This window comes from Nesoenas mayeri (genome assembly GCF_963082525.1).
Source record: "Nesoenas mayeri genome assembly, chromosome: 1".
In the NCBI taxonomy this organism is placed as follows: Eukaryota; Metazoa; Chordata; class Aves; order Columbiformes; family Columbidae; genus Nesoenas; species Nesoenas mayeri.
The window spans coordinates 114915983-114928439 of record NC_137541.1 but is presented as its reverse complement, the minus strand read 5'-3'; the positions used below and the strand labels follow the sequence as shown (position 1 = coordinate 114928439).

General features: G+C 36.2%; 1 protein-coding gene across 1 annotated transcript in view; it reads left to right on the top strand.

Moving 5' to 3' along the window:
* Nucleotides 1-12457, top strand: part of RPGR (retinitis pigmentosa GTPase regulator) — a 40281-nt gene that overhangs the window by 16203 nt on the left and 11621 nt on the right. Inside the window, exon 7 of the mRNA XM_080360597.1 lies at nucleotides 5858-6016. Within this exon, the coding sequence (XP_080216723.1) occupies nucleotides 5858-6016 (159 nt within the window). The remainder of the gene's footprint in view (nucleotides 1-5857; nucleotides 6017-12457) is intronic.

The following is a 12457-nucleotide window of genomic DNA, read 5'->3' as shown; positions in this document are numbered from 1 at the left end:
TATCTGGAAAGTTGTTAACAGAACCACCGTTTCATTTCCAGAAATGAAATTTGAACTATTCAGGTAAGTGTGTAATCTGTATTAATTCCCTCAACATCAATAAAGTATACCAGAGGAACTTTTATAGATTGTGGTTGCTGTTACTATAGAAGAAATGAGAGAAACACTGTTAGTAGAAAGCTTTCAACACCTATAACCTATCAGTTATTAGAATACTATAGAATTACTACATTTTGACTTTTTAAACATGGCTCGTATCTTTAATACAAAGGCATAGTTGCAGGATGTAGAACTTGACACATGTGGCTGTCTGGAACTGATGAGCATGGCACCATATGGTTCCCTTTCTTAATACATTTATGTTTGACATAGCTGTATACTGGCTGAGCAAACTGTGAGGATCACAGGCATATCTGGATTAAAACTAAAAGGAGGTTAATGAGGATGCTCGAATACATAGTGTGGTCACAGAGTGCCCTCTCCAGGGCAGGATGTTCATTAATAAGAGACCATTGAGAAAAAAGGTGGCGAAGTATGGATTCCAGCCTTTTTTTTAAAAAAAAAAAAAAACAAAACCTAAACTAAACTAAACTAAAGTTGTTATTTCTTTGACACAGAATTTTTAATAGGCATTTTTCTTTTAGGTGTTTGACTACTGTCAAGCCAAGTCAATGAAAAGTAGAGTGGAATCCTGACACAAACCTTTAGTAGATGAAAGCATTTATAATGGAAATTATGCGGAAGTCAGTTATCTAAATTTGTACTTCGGTTTTACAAGCCTCCTCTTTTCTCAAATATAGTAGTTTCAAAAAGATTATTTGATACCTTGCATACTTTTGCTTTTTAGAAGGTCTTCTTTGCAGACAATAATTCAGCTACTAGACATGTCAGTTACCTGCGTTGTGCCATGTATGCATGAGTCCCACTGATGTCAAAAGTAGTTGTAAAATAGAAGAACAGAATATATCTGGAATTATTTTTAATAAAAAACACTTCTGGAATTATTTTTAATAAAAAAATGCTTCTGAAATTTAGACTATGTCCAAGCACAGGCAATGACTAGCTCATTTCCAGCAGCAAATTAGGAAGCTGGTCTGGTTACTCTGTGTTTGAAAGATGATTGTTTGCTCCATTTTCCTCTTGCTTTGCATTCCTTCAAAGACTTCCACCGAAAATAAGTTTTTAGTTTGTGGTTTCCTGCCCTCTTTATGACTTTTTCGCAGTATCTGTTTCATTTCTTTTTGTGGACTTTGGACATCAGACCCCCATGTTAGAGGTATGTCTTAAACAAAGCAACAGAGAAAGAGCTGAAAGTGTGCAGCAGTGATTTTGGGTCCATATACAGATCTTTACTTGACTAGCCATTCACCACACTCCCTCAAGAGGGGACAACTTTTCAGAAAGCATTAAGCTTGGCAAGCATATTTAGCTCATTTGGCCACTGCAAGAGATGGAGAGCAGGAAAAGCCAATGTATCAAACCACTCTGGTGTTTACAGCAAAATTATATTCATGGAACCAGAAAGGACTTAAATATAGAATCATAGAATAGTTTGGGTTGGAAGGGACCTTCAAAGGTCATCTAGTCCAACCCTCCTGCAGTAAGCAGGGACATCTTCAACTAGATCAGGTTGCTTTGTTTGAGACATACCTGTAACTTTTTTTGTTCTTAAAATGCAGATGTACCGCACACCTACTGTACTCAGAATGTATCTAGGTTTGAGTGGATTATTTTTCTGCTTGATACCTATTCTTCATAGTTTTTAGACTACTATTTGCTTTAAAGGGATGTGTAATATATTCAAAAATTGCTTTAATATATGAGTTTATCTTTGTTAGCTGGATTATTAAGTTGAAAAAATGTAATATACTTGATTAGTTTGGAAAGTCAGTGGAAGCTTGGCCATTTGAATCTCTAATCCTATTAATTAGGTTGTGATTGGATTAATACTTGCAGTGCAGTAGCGTTTAAAAAGAAGTACTTGTCTCCTCAAAGCAAACTGCATAAGTAGTTAACTCCCAAGTGCTTTTGGGAGTTTATCAGCTTGTTTCTAGAAATATATGGCAGAACCAAGAGTATTAAAACAATACTTACTTTCCAAAAAATACAAGGTTCTTTCTGTTGGTTTTTTAATTTATTTTTCCATACAATCTATAATAAAATTTATTTTTAACAACAGCATGTTTTGGTTACTAAAAGCCTCAGCTTGCAGTTGGTTTGAAGAACAAATTTGAAGAACAAACTTAGGAAACTCAACAGAGAAGCCTAAACACAGTCCCTAGTTTAGAAATGAAATGAAATTATATGTTCCTTTCTGCAGCTGAGATAATTTGCTGTTTCTTAAAAAACACAGGTTGAAATGACCACAAATCACATCTTAGAAAAGAAGTTTAGAAGTATGCAACAAAGGTATTTCTGCACAGATAGATGCAGGTAAATGAAATGTTATAGTACTATTGGTGTAGTTTGTGTGTGCAGGGAAGAAAATGTCAGAATGACAGAAAAAATAAGGACATTTGTGAGGATGGGGTTACACCTCTGTACACTGCTGTTGGGGAAACACAGCTGCTGTCCTCTTGGTTATCTTGCTGAAGTGAATGTAGCTCTGTGACTAGATCATGGGTGGCTACTCTTAATAGCCTGAACCATGTGAAACCCCACAGGAAGCTTGACATTGAGTTAGACTGTATCATTGTCATTCCCTGATTACATTTAGAGCATTCAGTAAAGATAGTAAGGGCAGTTGCTAGCCTTACTTGCCCAGGAGCATGCTACCTGTAGAATCTGTGCTGTTGTGAGAGGCAGAAGTGATCTCGGAAAATACAGAAACCACATAAATGAGTCCAGGGTTTCTTTGACTAAGGCAGAGGTTAAATTTCTTAGGCCTTGTAAGATATATAGCTAAATATTGTGCCATCATAGTTAGGTTCTAAATATTTGGTGGAAATGCTGGGTTGCAACTTTATGTTGAGGCTTAGGACCTATTTTCCATCTAAAGCAGGAATTCAACTTCTATGAAAAAGGTGATTTTTACAGTTTTTGCTCTTTTAGTATGTCATACTTCTTTTTTTTTTTTCAAACTTTTCAAGTTCATTGATAAATTTATGCTTTTTTTTTTTGTTCAAAATGAACTTTACCATAAAATAAGATACGTACTTCAGATTCTGCCTATAGTTAAAATTAATTGAAAACCTGTCCTCATGCTTCCTTTGAAGAAAACAGATAATAAGTAGACCTTTTCTTTTTTGCTTATTGTGGACTTTCAATACCAAAGGTAACATACATCACAGATGAGCATGAGTGCTCCAGAATTGCTTCCTCTGAAAGGACGAGAGGAGAAGCACTGCTTTATCAAAAGAGATAGTAGTTTAAGGGTTTTCAGGATGAGTCAAAGCCCTTCTGATGGAGGATCCTGGCAACAGCAGTCAGTGCTGCTCAGTTCTGTGCACCCACTGCTGTGCTTACTCTTAGGCAGCAAGTAAGCAAGAGCCAAGTGCCACGAAGAAAATGTGTGTGTACATATATATATATATATATATATATACACACACACATAATATATATACATATTGCTGGCAAAAGAGTTTTCCAGGAAAAACATCTTGAATCTAGTTTATGTATTGGATTTAGCAGATAACTTAAATGAAAATGTATTACTAACGAGATGTCTCGTAGTTATACAAAAAGAAGGTGCGGTTTTGCAACCTGAAATTCTTGTTCAGGTTTTATTCATGCAAAAGAGAATTTTAAATTAGTATATTGCCAGAGCAAAGCTCAGGAAGATTCAATTAAAATGGCACACTTCTTACTGACACCAGTTTTGACTTTTTCATTATCAGAAATAAAAATTCAAAAAAATAAAATTCCTTTCCCGTCTTGACTTGGTATGCCCAAGTTTTAGTAAACTTCAGTTTTGAATCATGTCCTTCAATTTTTCTTAACTTAGTTTTAATAATTTCACCAATGTCATTTCCTTTTACAATGCATATATAGCTTCATTGTTTTCTACTTTAGATTTTTATTCATAAGTTTACTTTTAGCTCTTCTGGATTTCCTGTTTCTGTGGAGGCTTATATTTTTGGTCGTTGCCATTGTCCTTAAATTCCCAAATTTAAGTTGTGGCTGATAAAGAGCAAGGAGAAAGCAACAAATATAGCAGCTATGCAAATGGGAGAATATTCACAAAGGTTAACAGAAAACTAGTAATAAGCTTGTTTTCTTATGGTCTGCCTATGTTCAGTGGAGGAATGGACTTCTCTAATAGTCCATCTTGAACACCCAAATAAGGCTTCAGCTTTCAAACTTCCTTTGAGGTCACCTGTTTTCATTGTCTATGGGCATTTCTAAGGTTGACCCGACTTTCATGTTGGCAAGCAATTAATCACTTTTGAAGAAGAATCTCTCAGGTACTTGTGCATCATGCAATAATAATGCCTCTAAATGCTGTAAAAGTAAGTTTGTGAACACAAAATATAGCCTTCTGAAAGTAAAAGTACATTTTGTACTTTTTTGTACATTTTTATACACATCTGCATGTTTCCAGAAATATTGTGGATGGGTGCTTCCGATGACTGAGCTTCAATAACAGAGAATGCAGCTGGGGTTTGTGATTATGTTGATTATGTAACTGTAGCTCTCTCTTTGAATTCCCTTTAGCAGACAGCTCCTACGCTAGCTTAAACATTTCTTTATCTTGGACTAGCTCCATGAGAGAGTTTTGTTTATCTTTGTGCTTTGATACAGCCAAACTTTTTCTTACATAACAGTGTATGATTTTTTTTTTTTTTAAAGTAATTTCAAATTCAGATTTTAGGTCACAATTTGCTGTGAGGACACTGCTCCACAGGTAATCTTTCCAGGGGTGGAGAACACTCAGCTGTTCACCTGAAGCTTTCCTGACAGTTTTCTACCTAAACCTCACTCTGACCTATTAGAATAGTTGGGGGCCCTTTAGGACAGAAAATCAGAAGTGTGGATGTAGTTAAATTGTAAAACAAGGATGTGGATAAATGTAAAATGTAGATAAATGTAAAAGAAGTAGATAAACATAGATAAATTGTAAATATAGCAACGGAAGCTACATTTTATGTGTTTTGTTTTTGACTATGGCAGGAGGATATATAGAGTGCTGCCTTGAAGCATAACTGGGACTTACATAGCAGTTGAAAAGCAAAGGAAGTGATTGGAAAAGAAAAAAATAAAGGAAACTTGAAAGAAAATTAATTACCTGAATTTGGGATTGAACAGTTTTTGAACTGGATTCTTTAAAAGTCTGTGTGAATGAGAGGGGTCTTGTATGATTTGTCAGTATTTTTTTAACTTCATTTTGGTGGAGTTCTTGCTATGGAACTACTGCGGTATTCCTGTTGTTGGATATATAGCTCTCTTCTTGCTGTCCAGTCCATACACAGTTTCATGTCACTTAATCTTTTATTTTTTTCCCTATATCTTACAAGAAAAAAGTGTGGGTTTTCCATCAAGATTCCATGCAAAATGATTTTCTGTTTTAATTGAGATTCTTACAAGCAACTTCAGTTGACATAAAAACTTATTAGAGAGGGAATTATAATCTCTCAGAAGCATGGTGTATATGGTTTTGTTTTTCCCTTGACTAGATTTCTTGCAGGCTAAATTTTGCAGTTCTTATCTTGAAGAGGGGCTAAAATTTAGCTGCGTCTTGTCCCATCAAAGCAGGCTGCTTTGTGTAGCTATTTGGACATTATACAGATATGTTCAGTTATCCTGTAGTGTTCATACACTTTCCTGTCTTACTGATGTGTGCCTGCAGCAGTCTTGGCAAGCCGGCCTTGCTTCTGAGTACATGCTGGAAATCCTCCTCTGTTCTGTATTTTGACAGGAGATGGTGAGCTCTATACTTTTGGAGAACCTGAGAATGGGAAACTGGGATTATTGCCTGAACAGCTGAAGAACAATAGAGTCCCACAGCCTGTACCGGGAATTATGGAAAAGGTTAATAAGGTTGCTTGTGGTGGAGAACACACAGTGGTGCTAACAGGTATGCAATTTAACTAGCTTTTTTTACAGCCCTATAACTTAATCTGTAAACTCAATTTACTTTGAAGAATTGATATCCCACTGAAATGAAAGATGCTGCAGTGATTCTAACTGGAAGACCATATAGTTTTGTAGCTTGATGTTCACATCTGGGCTGCACATGTGCCTTTGCTACAGGATGATCTTCACCAGCTGATTGTAACCGAGAAGCTTCCAGGAAGCTCCTGCTTGGTCCCAGTGGTTACACCACCTGCACGTCCTTGCCTTTATGTAAAACTTCAGTAGCAAGTTCCCATGTGAATGTCCTTTTTATTTGATGGTATAAATAACAAATAGGGTTGTTTTGCTTGTAAGAAAATCCTATAAGAGCTCAAATGTCCAAAATGGGATAACCTTTCATGGATGTGATCTGTGTAGCTTTCTGTGCTGAGCTGGAGGCCTGTTTAATTCCGCACAGCTCAGGATTTCCAGCATCTGAAGGGATGAAAGATTACTGATACTATCTTCTTTTTCTTTATAGTGTCAGCTCCAATAAGTAGCATTTTAAGATGTCCTTTACAGAGTGAGCACCTTTATTACTGGGATTGTAACAAGGCAGTGCCTCCTAGTGCAACACAGATGACAGATGTTTGTTTCCTCTGACGAGCTTGAAAGTGCCATTGGTGTGTGGAGGGAATTTTAGAGGAAAGTTCGCAATCTGTAATAAATGTAAATGGCCTTGAATATTTAGGAAGTCACTTCTGAAGTAACTATCTGTTAATAGTGATGGAGATCTGCAGTCTACTAGATACCTAAATGGATTAAATGTCTCTTTTCTGATACAGAATTTGCCAGTGACTTTAAGCAGAATTTTTAACATAGGTATAAAACTAGTACAGATACAGACATTCAACATATTGTTCGAGTTGTAAAATCAGCAAATAAAACTGTTGTATATTAGTTCACAGGGTTGTAAGTATCATACGTGGAAAGCAAAAAATGGTGTATATTACTCAAATAATTGTGTGCCACTGGTAAGTTAATTTTTCAAAGAGATATATGCAAAGCATTGCTGGCTATTTACTTCCACATGTTGTATCCTGAAGTATAACCGCGTAGAAGCAGGAAAGGGAAGTTTGACTTTGTCCCCAGACAATTTGAAAAATATCAGCTTTGGCTTGTAATGAATTCCACAGCTGTATAATATGCCTATAATTAATCTCCTATCAAAATGCAAAAGCTATGAAAGTCAGTAGGATGTATAGATATCAGTCTTTAACTCTGTATTTTGAAAAGGCTAAAGTTATCTCTCGTCAGTCTGGTGGAGTGCCTTCAGTGTTATGTAACCAAAATTTCTAAAATATAAACTGAAAATATAACGGAGGGAGATTGTAATATGATGTGATATTGTTCTGAAAGCCACTGGAGACATTAAAGGTGGAAGTGATGTGCTAGGAAAGATTATGTGTAATGATGAGTCAAGCTGCAGGTTTCTGGGGAGGTTAAAACTTCTTTGAGAAAACTATGAAGAGGAAATAATAGTAGCCAATCCAGGAAATAATGCAAACATTCGTCTAAATTTCAATGCCTTTGTCTGTCTTCTTCCACCAACATGCAGTCTTACCCTGACAGTATTCTATATAATAAATTAAATTTATTTACATGAAATCAGATTATCATTATTAGGAAAAAATTACCATAAATTTTGGGCCAGCAAATGTATAAATCATAGCATTATTTTAAAGTTTATAAAGTGGAGTTCTGCAGGAAGAATTTGATTACCTTTATTGATTATTTTTTTAACCCTAAATCTCAAACCAGCCAATAGATGTTTTGTTTTTCATTATTTCATGTGATAAAATTTCATTATAACAAATGACTGTTACAGAGACTTGGTAGGAAGATGTAGACCTGGGTGACATCATCATTATAGTGAAATTTGTACAAGAGCTAGAACAAAGAGGCAAAATATAAATGCCAACAAACAAATACAGTGAAGAAAACAACATAGTAGGCTTAGTTGGCAGTCGATGATCGAAATGCTGAGTGCCAGAAGATCTAGTTGGGTTAAGAGAAGAGGAAAACCATATCCTCCAACAAAATACACTTTTCCTACAGATTATTAGTTGTTGTGGTAAGAGTGAAATGTCAGATAGATGTTTTTTAATGTGATTCTGCTATTATTAAATAACATACAGCTATGAACTTCTGCTTAAGACACTTTGAACAAAAGAGTAAAGGATAATGGAAATACTGTCTCAGGTGAAAGGTACTTTGTCAGGAGTGTTGATAGAAAGATTTTTTTTCTGACTGAAAACAAAATTTGGGGAAAAAAGGGAAAATATATATATTTGGATGCTGTAATAATTTAAAAAGTGAGTGTAGCATATATACATTATAGGCTTTGCACCAGAGACAGCCTGAAATAACTACTGAAATGTGTATTTCATCTTGAGATCAAGTGATATGACCACAAATTGAGAATTCTGATGAGAGATATATCTTTAAAGTGAAATAGTAACATTTATACCTCTTTTTAGCTCATTTTCCCAAATTAAGAAAGCAATACAATTTTGAGGAAATTCTGAATTTCATGTATCATCTTGCGTGAGAAAGGGTCCTGCTTGGCTTTAGTAACACAATAGATACTGATGCAGTTTTCATCTTTTCAGAGTCTTTCCAGCTTTTCAAGGTGTGTCATTTCAGTCTCAAAAAATACGAAGTGAGTGTCTGACTATTGTATATTCTTATTTCATCCATCTCATTTAACATAGGAATAGGATTGGAGAAAATGTCATGTGGAGAAACTGTTGTACATCTTGGCTCATTTCTTGTCATCAGTTCTGCTTAGGGTTTATCAAGTTAGAAGAAAGCATAATCCAGTTATTTTACTGAGTACAAGGCAAGTTTCTTCCTGACTCTCATACACAATTAGTCTATTCCTAAGGACTTCATTTGATTTCTTTTTTATGACTGCCTTATCTATTCTGTTGGCAATTTTGTATGGGAAGAACCACTCTTATCTGGGTTATTAAATCAAACCACTCTTTGGAATCTCTCCAGCAAGTATTAAAGTAAATGGTAGAAAGTATATAGTAAAAAAAGAAAGAATTCCTTTTTTTTTTCTCTGAAACTCCAAAAGGGAAACTTTTGGTTTTTTTTCCTTTTCCCCTCAGAGAACAAAAAATTAAACTTTTGAGAGCAATGATTAGGAAAAAAAAAGTAAAGATACAAGGTTTTAGAAATGTTGAATATGGTATTGGAAACCATCTTCTTAATAAATCTTATTGTCACTTCTGCCTTCAATATTTGCAGTTGTTCTACAGAACAAGCAAAATCTTTCTCTCGCTGTAGCAGCACAAACCTGTTCATTTCATGACAGCCCATCAGAAGATCATATCCTCATCCCAGGTGACTTCTCTCTCTCAGAGACGAAAAAACATGCATCCACTACTGACAATACTTGCAAATGCTTCCTTCTGAGAATGGAAGCTGTTGGCATTGTCATTTTCAAAAGAAATATGAGAGAGCAGCAGTCTCAATTTGCGTACCTTTTCAATAAAGTTTATAAAAGTAGAATAGCAATGATTTATTAATCTAGACATTGAAGGAGAAACAGATGATTGGGAGTGGCCTTAAAATCGTCAATTTTTTCAGATGATGACAGATCCTCTGGGAATAATCCTCTCTATAAAACGATGTATTACCTCTTTTCATTCTTGGAAGGGAGGGGAAGCAAAGCTACCTCTTCAAAGGAAAAGGTGAAACAGTCCTTTTGAGAACAGATCATTTGACATAGCAATGCAGCACATTAGCGTGTTAGCATGTAAAATGTTGGATTCTTTATCTTATGTCTCAAGGTCTTTTAAAAAGAAAGGAAAGTCAAGATTCCATTTTGATGGAGAATGAAAAGGATGAAAAAGCTCTATCTTTTCATGACAGAACTGACTGTTCAAACCATATAGGATTATCTTCATTTTCAAACCATTCTTAAGTCTGTATACTATTTATACTGAAATCCCCAAATCCAATTACTAGCTCTCATGAAACTGAGTATTGTGTCAACAGCTGTTTTTTACAGAGAGTGAACAGCCCATTGGAATAATAGTAATAGTAGTAAAAATAATTCAATGGAAATGAATCTGTGTGGAGGGGGACAAGCATACCTGTCTGTTTCTTTTTTTTTTTTTTTTTTCCCCATAGATTTTTAACTTTGTAGCCTTAAATACATAGCAAGGAATACATGAATCTTGAAAACACTCTTGGAGCTCACTGAGTTCTTTCAGCAAAAAGCATGTGGGAAAGCTGTATAGAGTTTTGTCTAGAACTATTTTGTTTAAACTGACAGTGGCCACAGAGATTAAAGAACTATTATGTACTCCAGGAGATGCCTGCAAAGGTGGAAGATGCACAGTTACAGGGAATTATCCCTGTTCTTCCAAGAAAGAAAATGTAGGAAGTCAAGGAGAAGCAGTTCCGGCACTCATGTGCTGGCGGTCACTTGGAGCAGTGGAAATATTGGCTTCTGTGCAAGCTCTGAAACCGTTTAATCCTTCAAGGGCCCTTCTCACGGGCTGCTACTGTAGTGGCAGCAGGTCCTTCTCCCAGGCCGGGCCAGGACCTGTGTTCAGTTTCTTCTGGGTGCTGTTCCTATGGCTGAGGCTTCCCTGTGACTTGCTGGCACCCTGCAGGCAGCTCCACATCCCCCATGCGACTGTGGCCGTATGTCTTTCCTCTCCCCTTGTAGCACTCTGGTGGTGCCTTGGCTGTTCCACAGGAGACTACATCAGCAAACCCCCCAAAACGTGGCCTAACTGAGCTGAGCTGGCTCACTGCAAAGCCAGGTGGACAGCAGAGACAGTGCAAGTGGGAACTGAAGAGAGAATGGGGGAGCGAGGTCTGTCCTTTTGCTGGCAGCGTGTTTCATTTGTCTCATCCATTCATATCCTTACGGGGACTGAAGACAGTAAAAATGGGGCTGTATCCACCTTTGGATTTGTGCTGTCAGCAAATTCATTAGCAAATTCAAGCTAAGAATGATGAAATTCACCTCTGTCATTTTATCACTACGTCTATGAGGTTGCTGTGCCAGAGACTTCTCTTTCCATGTATTTATAAAGATAAATTGGAGGAAATACCTAATTTCTGATAAATGAGATTATTACTAAGGTTGGGCCTCACTTCTGCACTAGAGAAAGTTTTTCTATTCTTATGCATTGATAATTGACCAATAAGTGCATTTTAGAAGGAGCAAAATTGAGACGAACCTGGTCTATAGGGGTAATAGAAAAAAAATTCTTACAGCAGTACTCTAACCTGGTTTTGGATTGGCCTGTTCTCCTCGTTGTCATTAGAAACTGGGAAAAGAAAATAATTTCCTGTACATTTAAAATTTTCATTTGAGAACATCTCCTTCTAAACACAAAGGCCTTTAGAGGTCTAACTTGTTTTATGAAAAAGGCATTGTATGTTTTAAGCTAGAATAGGAAATAAGATAATAGGAAAAAAGTCCAACTTCACTCAGAATAATTATGTTAATCGAGTAAAGCCATAAAGTTTGAAAATTACTAGATTTGCCAGTCTCCAAAGAAAAGTTAAGAAGATACAGTACTTTTACATGGGATTTATGCAATAAGTCATTTACTAAAATGAAGATGAGACTTGGCTTCGCTTAGAGAAAGCTCCTGTCTTTCAGGAGTAGTTCTTTCATTCTTATGCAGAAAGTCTAAATGTTGCAGAAAATTTCTTATTTCAGGTTTTACTTTTTACAAGATCCTGAGAACGTGTTGATTTCTTGCACTGAAATTTCCAGCAGAGGGAGCTTTGCTATTACCTTTAGTAAAAAGCCCAAGCTTTACTGAATATTTTTCATCTACAATCTGAAAAATTATGAGACCATTGTTTGTTGGTTTGTTTTTTGGTGTTTTTTGGGTTTTTTTTTTTGTTTGTTTGGTTTTTTTTTTTTTTTTTCGTTTTTATGTTGTGGATTCATTACATCTTAATATGGAGCAATTTACAAGGGACAGAAAGGGCAAACCCTTTCCTAGAAAGAGCTTTTCCATACATAGCGTTACAGTATTTGATCATGGTCCCTTTGAAATTAGAAGGTTCAATATGAGTTGGTAAATATACTGTGATAGTATCACAGAATCACAGAATGTTAGGGATTGGAAAGGATCTCAAAAGATCATCTAGTCCAATCCCCCTGTCGGAGCAGGAACACCTAGATGAGGCTACACAGGAATGTGTCCGGGCAGGTTTTGAATGTCTTCAGAGAAGGAGACTCCACAACCCCCCTGGGCAGCCTGTTCCAGTGTTCTGTCACCCTCACTGAGAAGAAGTTTCTTCTCAAATTTTAATGGAACCTCTTGTGTTCCAGTTTGTACCCATTACCCCTTGTCCTATCACTGGTTGTCGCTGAGAAGAGCCTGACTCCATCCTTGTGACACTCACCCTTTACATA